Source organism: Phasianus colchicus, chromosome 4, assembly GCF_987193195.1.
Source record: "Phasianus colchicus chromosome 4, bPhaCol1.hap1.1, whole genome shotgun sequence".
NCBI classification, from domain to species: Eukaryota; Metazoa; Chordata; class Aves; order Galliformes; family Phasianidae; genus Phasianus; species Phasianus colchicus.
In genome coordinates, this window is record NC_143439.1 from 8566991 (window position 1) to 8583185 (window position 16195).

A 16195-nucleotide genomic window follows, 5' to 3' on the forward strand; every position below is an offset into this window, starting at 1 on the left:
GCATCCCTTACAGCACTGGAAAATCAAGAGAAACCTTTGCAGAGCACCAGCCCCTGCTGCTTTGCTGTTCCTGTAGCACGGCAGCATGAGGTCTTTGGTGGTGCTGCAGGGTTGGGCTGGCACTGTCCAGCATAAGCATTCAGGCAAGAATTTGGGTCTTTTTTGATGGCTGGTCATCTCTGTCAGAGCCTGTTGGACTGTCTTATCTGTGAGACCTTTTCCCATGGCATGGTTGAGAAGAGATTGATGGGGTGGGAAGCAGGGCTGGCAAGCGGACAGACAGGGATAGACAGAGTGAGCGGATATGCCTTGTTTCCTTAGGAAATTAGGAAATTTCCTTAGAAAATTGCACTGTCCTGCCATTTATTGATTTCACTTTTTCTGTGTGTGTCTATGTCTTTACTAGTTATGGAGACAAAAGGATACCACAGCTACCCTGAAGGCATAGATATGGAGAGACGGTGGGGTCAAGTTCCTCAGTCTGTGGAGTATTCTTCCCTAGGTCCTGGAGAGCAGGCTGATGCCAGTAACTATATGGAGATTGTGAACGTGAGCTGTGCTGCTGGCACCTTTGCAAACAGCAGCGCTCCAGGAAACAAGGAAAAACCTGAACTTCTCCCCTGCCTGCAGCAGGACAGCAGCCATCCCACTGTTCTGCCCTCTGACATCAAAACTGAAACAGAGTCCAAGGAACTGTCAGCGACGGTGGCCGAATCCATGGGTTTGTATATGGATTCGATCCGAGACGCCGACTACCCATATGACCAGCAGAACCAGGGGAGCCCGGGTAAGATCTACCAGAACGTGGAGCAGCTGGTGAAGCTCTACAAGGAGAACGGCCACTGTTCCTCTCCCCTGCACAGCCCCAGCAGGCCCCTGCGGTCCCTGATGGCGGACTCGGGAAGCGCCATGAATGGCGGTGCCATGCATGCTGTTGTCAAAAGCCCCATCGTGTGTCAAGAGAAAAGTCCCTCAGGCTGCAGTCCTCAGAACATGGCTTCCTCAGTGTGTAGTCCTGCTGGTGTTAACTCAGTGTCCTCAACTACTGCTAACTTTGGGAACTTTGCTATGCACAGCCCCATCGGGCAGGGAACTCCCTTGTCACGGTCACCCAACGTTGAGAGCCGGGGGTCCATGTTGCACAGCCCCGCTCACGTTAGCAACGTAGGGTCTCCACTTTCTAGCCCTATAAGTAGCATGAAATCACCAATTTCTAGCCCTCCCAGTCACTGCAGCGTGAAATCTCCCGTCTCCAGTCCTAACAATATCACTATGCGGTCTTCTGTGTCCAGCCCTGCAAACCTGAACTCGAGAAGCTCTATTGCCAGCCCTTCCAATGCCAACAACAGGTCCACTCGCTCCAGCCCAGCGGTTAGCACTGTGGGGGGATCTTCGATCTGTAGCCCTGTCAACAGTTCTCTAGGATTCCCTGCTTCCAGCACGCCGGCTGGACCTAGCAGAAGCCAAGATACTGTTCCCAGTCCAGAAACAAAAGACAAGGGTGCTCAAGAAATCCCGTTTCCCAAAATGGAGGAAATGGAGAATGCCATCTCAAACAACAGCCAGATGAACCTCGTTCAGTTCATCAAGCCCGAACCAGACGGTTCATTCGGTAGCGCGTGCATTGGTGAAAACAGTAAAATAAGTTCTGATTGCCCCTTTTCGGTACCGGTGAAGCAAGAGTCAGCTAAACATCCTTGTTCCGGTGCCTCTTTTAAAGGGAATCAAACAGTAAATCCTTTTCCATTTACAGATGGCTCATATTTTTCTTTCATGGATGACAAAGACTACTACTCTCTTTCTGGGATTTTAGGACCACCTGTTTCTTCCTTTGATAGCAGTTGTGAAGGTAGCGGTTTTCCAAATCCAGGCCTCCCTGTGGGGATTAAGCAGGAGCCTGACGATGGCAGCTATTACCAAGACAGTAGCATACCATCCTCTGCCATTGTTGGTGTAAATTCAGGTGGACAGTCATTTCACTACAGGATCGGTGCCCAGGGCACGATATCTCTGTCACGGCCCGTTGCTAGAGAGCAAGCATTTCAGCACTTGAGCTCCTTCCCTCCCGTCAGCACGCTAGTGGAGACCTGGAAATCGCATTCAGAGCTGGCGTCCAGAAGAAGTGATGGGTATCCAGTTCTAGAGTACATTCCAGAAAACGTGTCCAGGTAAGTGAGCAAACTGCTACTTTTTTTCCCCTCCCTTTTCCACGAGATGTGGGTTAAAATGAGGTCTGGGGTGGTATTTCTCAAGTTGATGTGTAATTCTGTGCTTGCATTTCAGTTTTTGCTGTTAGATTTGCTGGTTGTTTGCTGTAGTTTGCTATGGATTTAATAAAACCAAGTGCTTGCTTTAATATTTAAAAAGAGCATATTATATTCTATTGGTATTAGATTTGAAAGTGTCGCTTTATTATGTTCGTGAGCTCTTACTACTACAAACGTTGTCTTTCCCTTAATGAAAGGTTAGTAAAATTGCTCTTGTGTGTCCGATAAAGGGTATTCTTCCTTAGCTGGTGCTCAAATGTGTTGTAACTCAGGTGAAATGTTGAGGTGAGGATAAGGCGGTAATGTCAGGAATCCATTTCTGTAGAGATGCGTGGCTCTAATTTTGCACTGGGCTACAACTGGTTAAATTTGAAAACTAAACCTTACAAGCCTGTGGCAACATATTATTTCTGTATTGTAACTGTAGGAACATTTGGTTTGTATATATAGAAAAATGCCTCCAGAAGGAGGAGGGCTGTTAAAACTTGACGCATTTGAAAGGGAAAAATGGATGAACTGATCTCCTAACTTTTGGTGAGAGAAATATGCAAGTGTCCTAAGCGTTTGTATTGGCCAATCCGTGGAAGTGCATGCTTCTTCCACAAACAGGTGTTCGTGTGTTTTATGAAGGACGCTTACTTACATAAGCTGTCCAGTTGCATAGTCAGTTTTAAAAATTATTAAATGCATCTGGCAATGTGACTGAGTTAGAGTAGCTACAAAGCCTCCTCATCTGTCAAACTGGCTGACCCCAGGTTTATGCTATCAGCAAAATAGCTGATAACAGAATTTGCATTTACCTGTCTAAAGCTGCTCTTTTCCTCATCAAAAGATGCACAGCTTCTACCGTATCCTTGGATTGGAGTGAAGAAAATGTGTACTTTTCTCAATGCTTGTATGACTCAAAATATTTCTGGAAAACAGTGGTCTTCCAATGAAAGACATAATGGCTAAACTAACTGTGCTTTTGAGAAAGGAAGACAATCTGTGGACCTAGAGTTTGGGGGGGGGGGAGGGAGGAAACACTAAATACTTGCATTTTATTCTCAGACCCGTCCAGTACCTCTGCAGTCTATTTGAATAGTTGGAACTCCGTACTTGACTTTTTCTTTGTCTATTTCAAATATTGTTTGTAGAGAGCGCACTTCTTTTTTTTTTTTTTTTTTTTTTTTTTTTAATACATCTTGCTCATATTGAAAAGTCTGTACCCCACCTTCTTGCTGAACTTTGCACATAGCTGTATGTTTGTCATCATCTGTGCTTGGATCAAATGTACTTCCTGGATCAAAGGAGATGAAGTTACTGTCTCCTAGTTATTTTGCCAGATGAATGTTCATAAAATGCATTGTTTACACATCGGGAAAAGTTCACCAGAAGAGTGATAGGCTGTCTGCAAACAAAGACCCAATACTTACTTTCCTTTGTGTTTGAGCACTGTTACTTGGGAGCCGGCTCCTGCGGCCTGTAAGAGCTCTTGTGAGAGTAAGTGCTGCTCACATTGAGTCAAGGCTGTCATTTGCTGCAGGATGTGATCCGCTGAGCAGTAAACAGGGAAATGCTGTTCAGGAGCGTGGTCATCCATAGTTACGTTTTTAGGACAGTTTTGCTTAAGGCTTTTGAGGGAGTATCTTCTGATCTGACGTTATTCCGTGGTAGCTCTTCTTACCTGTGCCTCTAGACCCATAAATGAATCATCTGTCATCAGGGGTGATGTGACTGTGCTTTCCTTTGTTTTCTAAGCTGATATCTTAGTAAGGTATGTATCTGAGTGTAGCTGTTGCTTTGCATGATTGAAATTCTGACGCTTTTACCTCTCAGAGCAATTATGCACGTGCGAAATTCTGTTTAGGTGGTAGAGATCTGCAAGGTTGCAACACTTCAGACATCCTGATCTGTGTTTCAGATTAGGACACATGTCATCATTTCAAATCTCTATCTCAGCCTCATTATTTAACTAAATGTTACTGTTAATCTGTCTGGCAATGACTTTGTGCTAACAGATGCAGCAGGGGACCTGTGCGAAGGCCTTTCAAGTTTCAAAATAAATTAATGTAGAGGTCATCTTAGCAGTACAGATTTGAATGCATAGATGCCCATACAGATATTTGTCTATTGATGAGACAAATCAAAGACTTGTAAAAGCTCACTCTTCCTAATGAGCCTCAAATCCATCTTCACCTTTATCCTCGATTCCTGTGCCACGTTCCAGCTAAAGCAGAGAAAATAATGATTATATTTGTTCATCTTCCAAAGCACTGTAATAAAACATAGTTTAAAGCCATGTCCCAAAGGGTATTCCATTTTTCCTATGTCAAGAGGGTGTTGGAATGACAAAATCTCTCCTCCTTCATGTTGTTAAAACGTGATTAACCCTTCATAGCTTGCGGTACAAAGTTCCTGGTGTTTTAAGTCTTCCATTTTGTCTTTATTTTTCCTGAAGTATATTTATTTTGCATTATAAGCTGCCATAAGAAAAGACTAAAATGAAGGTAAGAAAGAGGCTACATGATTCTTTGAAGTTGGTAGATAATCTGCATTGAGTGGATCTTGTTTTGACAGCATTATGATCTGAACTTCAATACTGTACCCTCTTTGATATGCTGCTTACATTGTGGAAAGGACTGGGTGACCAGTAGCGAAGGCGGCTTTTCACATTGAGAATGTTTAGAATGTTCTTAGAAGTGATTTTCTTTTCCTATTAAAATACCACCTTTTATTAAATTGGTGCTTTCTTGAGTCAGTTACAATTGCTGGCAGTATCAAATAAGCATAGGTTAGGCATGTGAAATACTTTGCTGTCTTATTGACCAAGTGCCCACTGTCAACTGCAACATTCTCTTTTTTAGTTATTTTTATTTGATAATGGGCAGTTACGGTTATCTTTAAGGTGGATGGTGGGAACTTTGTTTCCAAGATTACAATCTGCAGGATTTGAGGAAGGAGAGCTTCTTAAGTGAAAAAACATGTTTGCCTATTTCCTTTGAAATGCTGTTTCTGTTAATATGCATGCAGAACATACCTTTGAAAGATTGAGCATGCATTATTTTTAATAGAGGGTGAATCATGCGTGTGTGTCTGTGTGTAGACCTCCCCCCCCTTCAATGAATGACATTGCTAAGAAATAGCAGATTTTAAACAAATAATAGCAAAGTGGGCTTGGAAAATAAGGTATGTGAGGTGGAGTGATGTCATCGACGGAAATCTGCTTTAAGGTGATTGCTCATCTGAATCGGGGTATGAGCCTAAGACTCATGATCGTGCCAATTATGTAATTTTCAAAATGGCCTAGGAAAATGTCAGGGTTGCTTGAAACAACAGTAAAAATTGAGGAGGATGACCTTTCTGCTGCGTTAGCTCTTACCTAAAGCTTTTTCTGCAAATGCGCCTTTTCCCTCTAATTTCCATGTTAACTCTTGTACGTACATGTGCATACTCGCTGTTCTCAGCAGTTGTGGTGGAAACAAAGGGCTGATGTGCCTACTGTGCATTCTTCCAAACAGTTGCAATTGGATAGTTTTCAAATTTGGCTAAAAGTCAGACTATTTGGTTCCATTACCCGGTAGCACTTCCTTGCGTTGCCTTGCCAAGTGTTTCCCCCAAAGCTGCTTTCTTCCCAGGCTGGGAACAGGTGCAAAGTTGCTCCCAAAGGGAGAGAAGACCCCTGGGGATGGCACATCTCTGTGCCATAGAGGTCTGGGGTAAAGATCCATGTGCAGACTTTTTCCCTGTGTGGATGATGATGAATAGATGCAGGTGTTGCTTGCTGTGACAGGTGACAGAAAAAAAGGACTCAGAGGCAGTTCTAGTTTCCCATGATTCGGCAGCAGTTTTGCTCAAAACTTTTCCAAACTTTCAGATTGTATTTTTTTTTTTTCTTTCCCCAGTGACTGTAAAGAGTGTTGTATCAACTGCTGAGCTGGTGTGTGGTTTGCTTGTGCATCTATTATTTTTAATGTTAAAAAAATCTCCTTTTCCCCCTTGATTTTGATTTAGAAACTAAACAATACCCTCAAACCTGTTTTTCTATGATGACGATGCGTAACTGCATGTCTTAGATTGTAAACACATCAAAGAGTTGGATTGAATGTACAAATTTAAGCATGTGAATATCTGTTCTTTTGGAGAGTGGGTAGCCTTAAAGGAATTTAAGGTACAAAAGGTTCCTAAATAGTTCTTTCTGTTTGCTAGTGTATGGTGGTGAGTTGTGAAGCGGTATCATTTCAGCAAAGTTTCCCTGGCTGTGTGGGATGAATTCACAAAGTTACAACATGTTGCTATCATTAAATAAGTTTACTATTTCAATGAAAGTTATTTCTACCTACTGGTAATTACGTTTTAATTGTTTACCGGCTGAGGAAATTCCAAAACATTTCATCATCATGTTTTAGAGTCTAATGTAGGTATGCTAAAATTGCTTGAAAGGCGCTCATTCACTTCTTAGGTTTTATGGTCTAGTCGACAGTGTTCAGGGACTTCTGATACCTGTCTGTTCCCGAGCAATTTGCATAAATCAGGACATTGCTTTGATGTGCAGCCCAGAACCTGCAGGCTGAACTGGGTGGTAGATCCCAGCTTCCCGAAGCACCGGGTGCATGAAGGTTGTCCCTGTCCATCCTTCTGACCCTGCTCATAGCAGTCCCCCCTCTCCAAAAAATGCTGATAACAACAACAACATGGGCTTCATTTATGGGTAACCCTCCCTGAAGTGAATGGGTGATCTGGTTTAAAATATGATTTCAGGCTATTGCAATTATTTTCTGTCAATAACGTTGTGTTAAAAATTATCTAGAATCGTTGCTTATCTGAATGATACCTGCCAGGGAGATAAAGGTCTGGTAAATATTATTTTTAGAATTTATGATTGACCTTCACCTCTGTTTGTTTTTTTATGGACTTCATATGAAGAAGGCCAAGTCGTTTAAAATATTCTCTGTGCTTTGGTGGGATTGTTTTCCCCATTAGTTTCCCATAAGTTCACTGTTGAAAAGGTTGGACAGCAATTCTTATGTTGTACACTATAGCCTTAAATTTGTACTTTTTTTTTCTCAATTTGGAAATTAATATGTGAAATTACATGTGAAACTACAAAAAACAAGTGTACTTTTTAATGTTTCTGGATATCATCTTGATCTGTAACAGGAACCTCAAGGTGTGTTTTTATTTCTCACTTTAAAGATTATCAGCCTGCATTAATGCATGGAGCTAGAAGGTCCAAAGGTTTTCCTTGGCATACCAGCATGCATTTCACAGCCTTGTACTTCCTAGTTTTGCTTAATGTTGTTTTGTTGAGGGTGCTCTGTTTTGTTCTGCTAATTTGATTGGGGTATTGAAAATCTCTATAAACAAAAAGGTTCCTACTGATGCTTAATTTTTTTTCCTTTAAATTACACGTGAAAATTGACTCCTATGAGACAGAGGTCCTCCTTGCTGGAAAACGCATTCCATGAACAAGTGGAGCTTTGAAATCTGTGGAAATAAGAGCTCCTTTCTCAATCCCTGTACCTGTATCTGGGGATTGTTTTTTTTCTTTGTGTGGAAGCGTAAGTCATATTGTGTGGCACTGAAGCATTTATGCGGCCAGTTGATATTGTTAAACTGTATGAAACTTGGCTGTTACAAATTGGCTTGCCATAGTTTATTTTGATAATAGCCAGTAACTGTTTCCTAGCTTTTATATCATGTGGTGATACAGAATCTCACTGTGATACCTTTGTCTGACTGTTCTCTGGAATAGGGAAGTCAGGCTCATCTTAGTGCAAGGATTTTAAAATAAGCAGAAGAAATTTTGATTATCCATATTTTGACAGTATGGATTCATTCCCCTTAATGAGGACAGGAAGACACTGATGTCTGAAATATGTACCGTGCAGAAATGTTCCCATTCTATTTTATGGGATGTGCGTGTCAGTTATGCAAGTGAGAGTCCATATGGATTGTTGCAGGGATATCAGTAATCATGCAGTACTCCTGTTATCTGCACAGGGAGTAAATTGTTAAGTTTTGATTTGATAACTTGTCCTTATTCAACAAGCACTTAGCATTAATGGAACCTAAACGTGCTCTCAAGTGCTCTGCCCGGTTGACTCAGATTGTATTGGTGCTTTATTGAACTGCAGCTTGCGTAGAGATTGCTGTTGGATGCTGTCTGCAGTTGACCAATATATTGTTTTCAGTGATGAAACGTGCTGTTGGGCAATGCCCTGGAGTCTGGTTTGACACTGTTTCTGCCATTGGTTTGGGTGTGTTGTAGGTGTTACGTGTGAGAGCCAGATCGGCTTCCTGATCCACTTCACTCTGAAGGTCTACTTAGTTTTTAACTGGCCACTAGTGCTGCTCTGTGAGCAGTGTGGGCACGAGAGCAAACTGAAGGGATGGAGAGGTAAAAGTGCCTCTGAAATATCACAGGTGTGTGTTGCTGCTCAATGTATCATCAAGCTGTAGTCTAAGCAGCTGTATTTTCAGGGTATACTTTTCAAAGACAGCTTCTATTTTCTAACTGTAGGTGTCTGTATGTATTAACATGTTTGAACATAGTTGTGGAAGCTGGAGTTAATAACGGACTGATTTCAATCAAAATCCCTCAGGGAACAGTGGAGTGCTGTGATTTCAGATTTAAGCTCTGAGAGGTCAGAAAATACTGTGGTTTACGATGAACATAAGACCTTGACTTGTTCTCCGGCAAATACATTTGACAATGTGGTCTGTACAAGAGTGATAAAAAGGTGTGTGAAAAGCAAGTATTAAGTACGTCTGAGTTTAGTAATTTTATCCCTGCACTCGCATGCAGCCGGTTGCTACTCAGTGCTTGGTGCTCAGCATGTGAATTACCTTACTTCAGCTGAGCTGCAGTCTCTTCCAGGTGAAAGAGATCAGTGGAGAAAAAATGAGAACTACTTCAATTGCATGCAGCTGCCCAAGTGGCTGCAGCAGTTGCTGGGCATGTTTGAATGCGTAAACATGTCATCCTCCTCCCCCTCCTCCCCCTCCTCCTCACCCCCTTTAATTACTGTGCTGCCCTGGTAGTGCATGGTGCTTGAGGTCACTGCTCACTGGAGCTGCATTGCAGTTTCCTTCTTCCTTTTCCTGCTGGAGATGCCTCGCTTTTGCTGCTGGAGGAGACACGCTGACCTTGGTGGAAGGTGTATTTTTTTGTTGTTATTTAATTTACACCACAGGGAGATGACTTGTAGGACAGGAAGTCCCTGCTTATCCGTGCTAGCAGATCCCAGCATGGTCTGCTCCAGTACTACTACTGTCACAAGCAACAGCAGCAGCTCCTGTCTTTGTGTTGGGCTCTGCACGTGCTTAGGAGTTGTTTGAGGGCTTCCTGTAATGCTTTGAAGCAGCGTGTGTGCACACCAGTAATAATATGTATGCTTCTGTTCAGGAACCCCTGAGTTTTTAGAGAATTTTAAAAGTTAATTTACTTTCTGGATGAGGTTTTTGAATAGCTTGTCTTATTAAATTAAAGAAGCTTCTACTTTCTTTGTTTTTACTTGTTCATTTATTTTTGTAGCTGACGTATATTAATGAAATTAACATGTTTTCTGAAAGGATATGATCTTGGTATTCTCCCTCTGGCTTTACTGAAATGGTTGCTGCAGGATGTCAAATAAGATAAATGATTCTGGATTCTTAAAAGGATGTCTAACATTGGTCCTATCTCCTCAATACATGAACAAACATTTTGCAGGCGTGTTTCTTCACTGAGTTGTGCTGTGACAGAAGTTCCCAAACTGTAGTTAGGTCACAAGAGAATGACTTGAATTTTATTTCTTGGTCTTAAACTGTGAATTAAGCTTCTGCAATTACATTAGAATGTGTTGTTAGCTGCTTGCTAAATTAAATCTCTATAAATCTGCTGTTTGTAAGCAGCAGTGCTGTGAATTATTTCAGGGGAAAAAAAAAAAAAAGTAGATTGAAGTTTATATTTGGAAGTGGGGTAACTCCAGTATGGAAAGATGCTTCCTAAAAAAAAAAAAAAAAAAAAAGTATACTCAGTTGGAACATCTGAGCAGAAGCTGAATCCATTGTCTGTAAAATGGCTTATAGGACTTTGTATGCTCTCTGAGGATGCATGGGAACCCTACTGATTGTGGTTAGTGATAATTAATAATAGATCAAAGATTTTTAGCCCTGAGGTTCAAAAGTAAATTTCATACTAATTGCTGAATGTTTCTGATGATTTTTTGTATCATTTCACTCAATTACATTCTCCCTTCTAAACAATGCTTTTTATTTGCATCTGGAGGTGTGATGAGTTTTTTCAATGGACTTTCAGACTGAAATCAATCTCTTTTACTCTGTTTTTCTTTCTCTCTGCTTTTTTGCTGCTATCCTGAGTTTGAAAAAGTGATGGCTTTATAAAGCACTTCCCCACCAGCTGCGTGGAGCTGTATGGCTGCCATGAGGCTCCCCCTCAGCCTCCTCTCTGGGCTGAGCAAACCGACGGACCTCAGCTGTTCTTCATACAGCTTACCCTCCAGACCCTTCACCATCTTCGTAGCCCTCCTTTGGATGCTCTCTTACAGCTGTATGTCCGTGTTGCTTTGTGGCGCTCAGAACTGCGTGCGCCGCTCAAGTTGAAGCCGCAGTCCCCTGATCAGTGTGAGCAGGCAGAGCATTGCCCTGCTGATAACCCTTAGGCCGTGCCTTGCTCCCTGGTGGCAGGTTAAGCGCTGCCCTGCCTCAGCAGGCGGCTGCGTACTCCGGTGCATCCCCTAAAGCTTACGCAATTTGGCCGTGTCCGTGTACCTGCATGACTGCGTCACCCCGCTGCTTGTCCTCACCCAGACCTGTGCTCCCAGAGCCCTTGGGAAGCTCAGGTTTCACAACCCCTGTGTCCCGGTTTACTCTGGCAGCGTCTGGTTGAGGGAAATCGATTGTTTGTGTACGTGGCTCTCTGCTGGTATGGCTGCGGGTCAAGGAGTGGGGAAGGGGCTCTTGGCTTAGCTACGCTCCCTCTGTCAGCGTGGACTCTTGTCCAGAGAAAGGACGGCCTCAAGGAGGTCCTCAAACTACTGCCCTCAACTTGAGTGTTGCTTCTGGAAGCGTTGTTTTGGGGGTGGTCCATTGGGATGAGGGGTGTGAGTTCAGGCGTTTGCTCCAGAAGACCAAAGGTGCCACATTGAGCGCCGCAGAGGGCTGGTCTCCAGGAAACTGTCGTGCACTTCAGGAGTTCTGAAGCCTGTAGTTCCAAGGACTTTGCATACGAAGGCTGGGGGGAAACTTGGAATGCTTCCAGTAAGGCTGTTTGACTTGTCTGCTTCGGAACAGTATATTGAAGTAAATGAAATTTGTGTACAGTAGATGAGATCGGTCAGTGAGCTGTTTGTCCAGTGCTATGTTCAGATCCTCTTCACTGGCTCTGACTTTGTTACTTTCCAAAGTTATTTGGAGAAATTTAAAATAATAATAATAATCCTAAAGTACCAAGACTTACATAGCTGTTCATCCTAGGATGTGTGAAAACTTTCAGAAAAAAAGTCCCATTTGAAGACAACAAATATAACCTTATGTTTGCCGTGCTTAAAGATCAAGGTCTTTTTTTTTTTTTTTTTTTTTTTTTTTTTTTTAATTCTGAATAGAAAATAAACACACGTCACCAGTCCTGGCCCATTGGGCTGGGAATGTGTGCTTCTGGGTCAGTACAGGTGTCTCTTTCTGTAGCTGGCAGAAGACAGTGTCCTAGAGCTTGGCATGGCCCTATGTTACGTGTGAGAAAGTTCTGGCAGCACATCTGCCCTCTGAAGCTGCCCGTATGGATGCAAGGGTACCAGAGCACATGGAGGGTGCCCCTGGTGCTATGAGGATCATCCTTTGGTTGTTGAGGACTGCTTCTTTGTTGCTTGCCTGTCTGCTTGGCTTTAGGGTTGAGGAAGCTTTATGGCGTGTTTTGCTTTTCTGCTTTTGCTTTGTTTATCTCTAGGCACTAAGCCTTTCTTAAGTTAATAATTAAAAGCAAATATTGGCCAATAAGTGTTCCTTAAGGGTTATATGAAGTTACTAAAAGTTACTAGATTGTCAAAATTCAGCACCAAACCTTTGTAATAGTCCATCCTGTTGTAAAACTCACCGAGTAGAGCAGCGTTTCTGCAGGATGAGCTCTGCAAGCCCTATAGGAAGTTACCATACTCTTACTTCTGATTCACAGTAGGGAAATTGAATCATCTAAGTGGACTCAATTAGAATTTTCAAATTCTTATTTTAATCTGAATTCGTGTAAACTACTGGAAGATGAACAAAGTAGAGGTTAGATGTGTCAGCTTCTACTCAGTGTATGGAAGTAAATATTGGAAACGATCCAGAACTTTATGGCTGCTGCCAACTAATGACATAAGATAATGTTGCAATGAAACAATGTACTTGATTTGCACTTGTTTCCCAACTAACCTTTATGTTTCTGGAGACTTTGGAATTTAGGTCTTTCAAGATTTTACAGTAAGAAGTAGATACGGCATTGAAATTTTTGACTATTCTGTGGTAATGACAACTTCAAACTGCACAAGCAGATAATAAGATAAAAGACTGTTACTCATTTCATATTAAACCCATTTGGGGGAAGAAGCAAGAAGGACGAGTGTTTTGGATGGATGTTTAATTCTAAAAAGGGAAAAAAAATTAAAGGGGCTGAATTATACATAAATATGAAGTGAAAAGGCTGAGTTGCTGATTTATTGTGTTTTTTGTCTTGCTTTCTGGGACCAAAACTGCAGCCATTGTAGGTCTGCAAATAGTTCTGTGCTCCCTTCCTAATGTAAAGAAGAGTTAATTGTGCCTTGGAGGCTGCTAACTTCTTTGCTAAGTTTGTGTTAGCATTTCTACTTGCATCAGTACTGTGCTTTTGGAGTGAGTCTTCCCGCTGCCTCTGTGTACTGTGGGGTGGCTGTGGAGTGAAAAAGGAGATGCTTCTTAGAAAGCAGCGCATGACAGAAGTGCTTTAGGAGTACCTACTGTTCCTACAGTACTCCAGCCTCTAATGGCTTTGGTCCATGGGACCTCTTTGGAGCTGCCCTGAGGCCCAGCCCCTGGAACACAAGTAGTGTGGGTGGAGGGTCTCCAGCCCCAGCCATCCCTCTCTCTACATCTCTGCATTGCACTGTACTGCCTGCTATGCCAGTGCTGGCAGTGTGTTTATTGTGGTTTTCAGCTGTTAGCTCAAGCATTTGTAATTGAAAAAAGGAAAAAGGAAAAAAAAAAAAAAAAAAAAAAAGAAGAGAGAATTACAGGCAGAAGAAATGATTCCTGAGAATAACTGGAGGCATGACTTTGTGCACACGTATTCGTGTTTATAAGCTATATCTAGAATTACCAGAGTACATACTTACTCTTCCTTCACAGCACTCCTGAATTCTTGAAAACGAACGAATGAAACCCTGAAAGCAGGAAATGAGACTGAAGTGACAAATAGGCTGTATCCTGTTTTTTTTTTTTTTGTTAATGAACTTCACTTCTTTTGAACTAGTTGGAAAATCTAGATAAGGTTTGCAGATATTCTCATTTATAGTAATACTAATCTGTGAAGAAAAATGGGATTGTTTTGTATTGCAGGCAGCTTAAAGAAATATTTCCAAAGCTGTAACTTTTGCGAACTAATTTAATGACTTAGAATTATGGTGTCAGGAGAAATACATTTTTGTAAAGCAAATCTGTTGCTTTACAGCTAATTATGTGTTGCAGATACCTCATGCATTGATTTTTAATATGATGCTAACCGAGTCAGATAGGTGATATATTAATGGCTTGTAAATGACCTACAGCCATTAACTCTATTTAAGAAGACAGACATTAGAAAAAAAGTGTTTTAAGCCTTAATCTCTCTCACTGTTTTTCAGTGACCCAGTACCATAACTCCAGGGCCTAGATGAGTTCTGAGCTAATTCACTGACTACTAAGTGGATCTTCCTTCTCTGTTTTTTTTTTCTTTTCTTATGTTCATACTTTTTACTGTGACCAATTCCTTCATGTCCTTCAGTGCTGATCCCTGTCTTCCATCCTCTGGTCTTAGTCCTTTCCATGATCTAAAGATATTTCAGGTTCTAATTGCTTCAGTACATACACCTGCTGTTATGCTTATTATAAGAAACTCCTAATAAGGCCACTAAGGTGGTGAGATGGAGTTGGTGGGTGTTCCTGGAGACTTCTCCACACCAGCCCTCTCAGTCTCTGTCCCCTGTCAGGCTTCCTGCTGACTGAGATAGGTATTAGCTTTTTTACATCACACGGAGTACCCCGGGCTCTGAGGTGACAATGGGTTTAGCGTGGCTTAAATCAGTAAGTCAGTAGAAATGAATGCAGTTTTCATGCTGAGCAGAAGGTATTTGGGACAGAACAGGAATGAACTTGAGATCAGGAATGCGAAATTGTAAGAAATACAATTTAATGAAAGAGTGAGATTATAGCAGCTAGGAAAAGAGCAGGCATTGGTACTGGATGATATAAGCTTAATGCAGTGCACCAGATCCTGGTGAAGGTTGTGGTTTTGTCCACCAGCACTAAAAATGGACAGTATTCAACATCTCACTGCTTAAGCCTAAATGAAATAACTTGATCAGTTTTACAGATGTATTTCATGTAATCAAGTTGAAGAACAGCAGTAAATACAGAAATATTGCACATACAGAACCATCTAGCCTTTGCCTGACATTTCACGTGGACTGGTTATGTGCCCCTGCACTAGATATGAGAGTTGTTGATGGAATACATTAAAATACCCAGTGTTCAAAGGACAGAAATGTAGCAGTCGTCTGCAATTAGTAGAAAACCTCATATTAATGTTTGAGGTTTTTTTTCTTTAAGTATGCACAACAATGAACAGCAGAGCAGAACTTTTTGTTTTTCTCTGATTCCTTGTCTGTGCTGCATGGAATATTCAAAATGCAGGTTCTGCAAATGCAAGGTAACTACGTATCCTCATCTTAATTATGTACTATATTATGTTAGGGCTGTGGATTAGGTAAGTGAGATGGCAAGAGTAAATTTAGGTTGGGAATTCTCCGCCAAGTCCTCAGTGCTTCCACCAGTAGCACTATGAATTGAGGTAAATATTGAGTAGAGTTTCCTAGCAACAATTGTAAGGTTAAGTAAAAATCAAATTTGCCAGGTACTGCTTGCAGAGCACTCTTCTGAATTTTGTTTCGAAATTTATACTTTTAATATCTTACCTGCAATATGAAGTGCTCGACAAAATCTGAAAATATTGTGAAGAATTTCACAGAGACTTAAGTCATTAGAAGTATTGTTATTAATTTGAAACATAGACTTTCCTTTGCTGTCTATTTGTGCTGTTCCCAAACTAATAGGGATTAAACTTACATGAGTTCTGCAAGTATTAGCTATACATATCTGTGTATAATATAAATTAGTATAAATAAATGCCACTATATATATTGCACTGCTCTAGTCTGCTGAAAAAAAGTTATTTATCGTGGGCTTTGTCAAAGTAAACAAACACGTGAGGTACAGGTCCAAACTGGAGTTAAAATGACAGGAGAGAAGGTCAGCATGAATGCTTCCTCATGTGACGTGGAAGTAGAGGATTCATATTCTTTCAGCCTGTTCAGTAAATTGCATGCAAGGATCTCTAGAGGTGCTCTGAGTTTTTAAGATGTGTACCCGCCTAAGGTAGACCTATTCTGGATAGAATAATTTCCCCTGGAGATGCATGCAGGCCTGGAATTTAGGTTAGCCCAGGACAGATAGATAGATAGCAGAGGGGAGCAAGGAATGGAAAAATTTGGTTGGCTGCTTCCAGTCCTAAGTTTTTGAGTCTATAAATAGAGTCTATCAGAATATTTCTAGTTAGTTCTGGGGAAAGTCAGCTGCTGTGCTGGGGATTGGCTGTGCTCCCAGAATAAGGAGGGGAAAAAAAAAGTATGATAGGAGGCCTATTGAAAATCTACCAACTGACACCAGTGAAATCAAGAAAT

At 41.6% G+C, this 16195-nt stretch overlaps 1 protein-coding gene across 6 annotated transcripts in view; it reads left to right on the forward strand.

Annotated features, from left to right (window-relative positions):
• Positions 1 to 16195, forward strand: part of NR3C2 (nuclear receptor subfamily 3 group C member 2) — a 198134-nt gene that overhangs the window by 3137 nt on the left and 178802 nt on the right. For 5 of the 6 annotated variants that reach the window (XM_031588882.2, XM_090138551.1, XM_090138554.1 and 2 more), the window contains exon 2: positions 407 to 2168. In XM_031588882.2, the coding sequence (XP_031444742.2) occupies positions 409 to 2168 (1760 nt within the window). In that variant the 5' untranslated portion in view covers positions 407 to 408. Of the gene's footprint in view, positions 1 to 406; positions 2169 to 9252; positions 9407 to 16195 lie in introns of those variants that run through there. The other variant, XM_031588883.2, reaches the window with a different exon arrangement.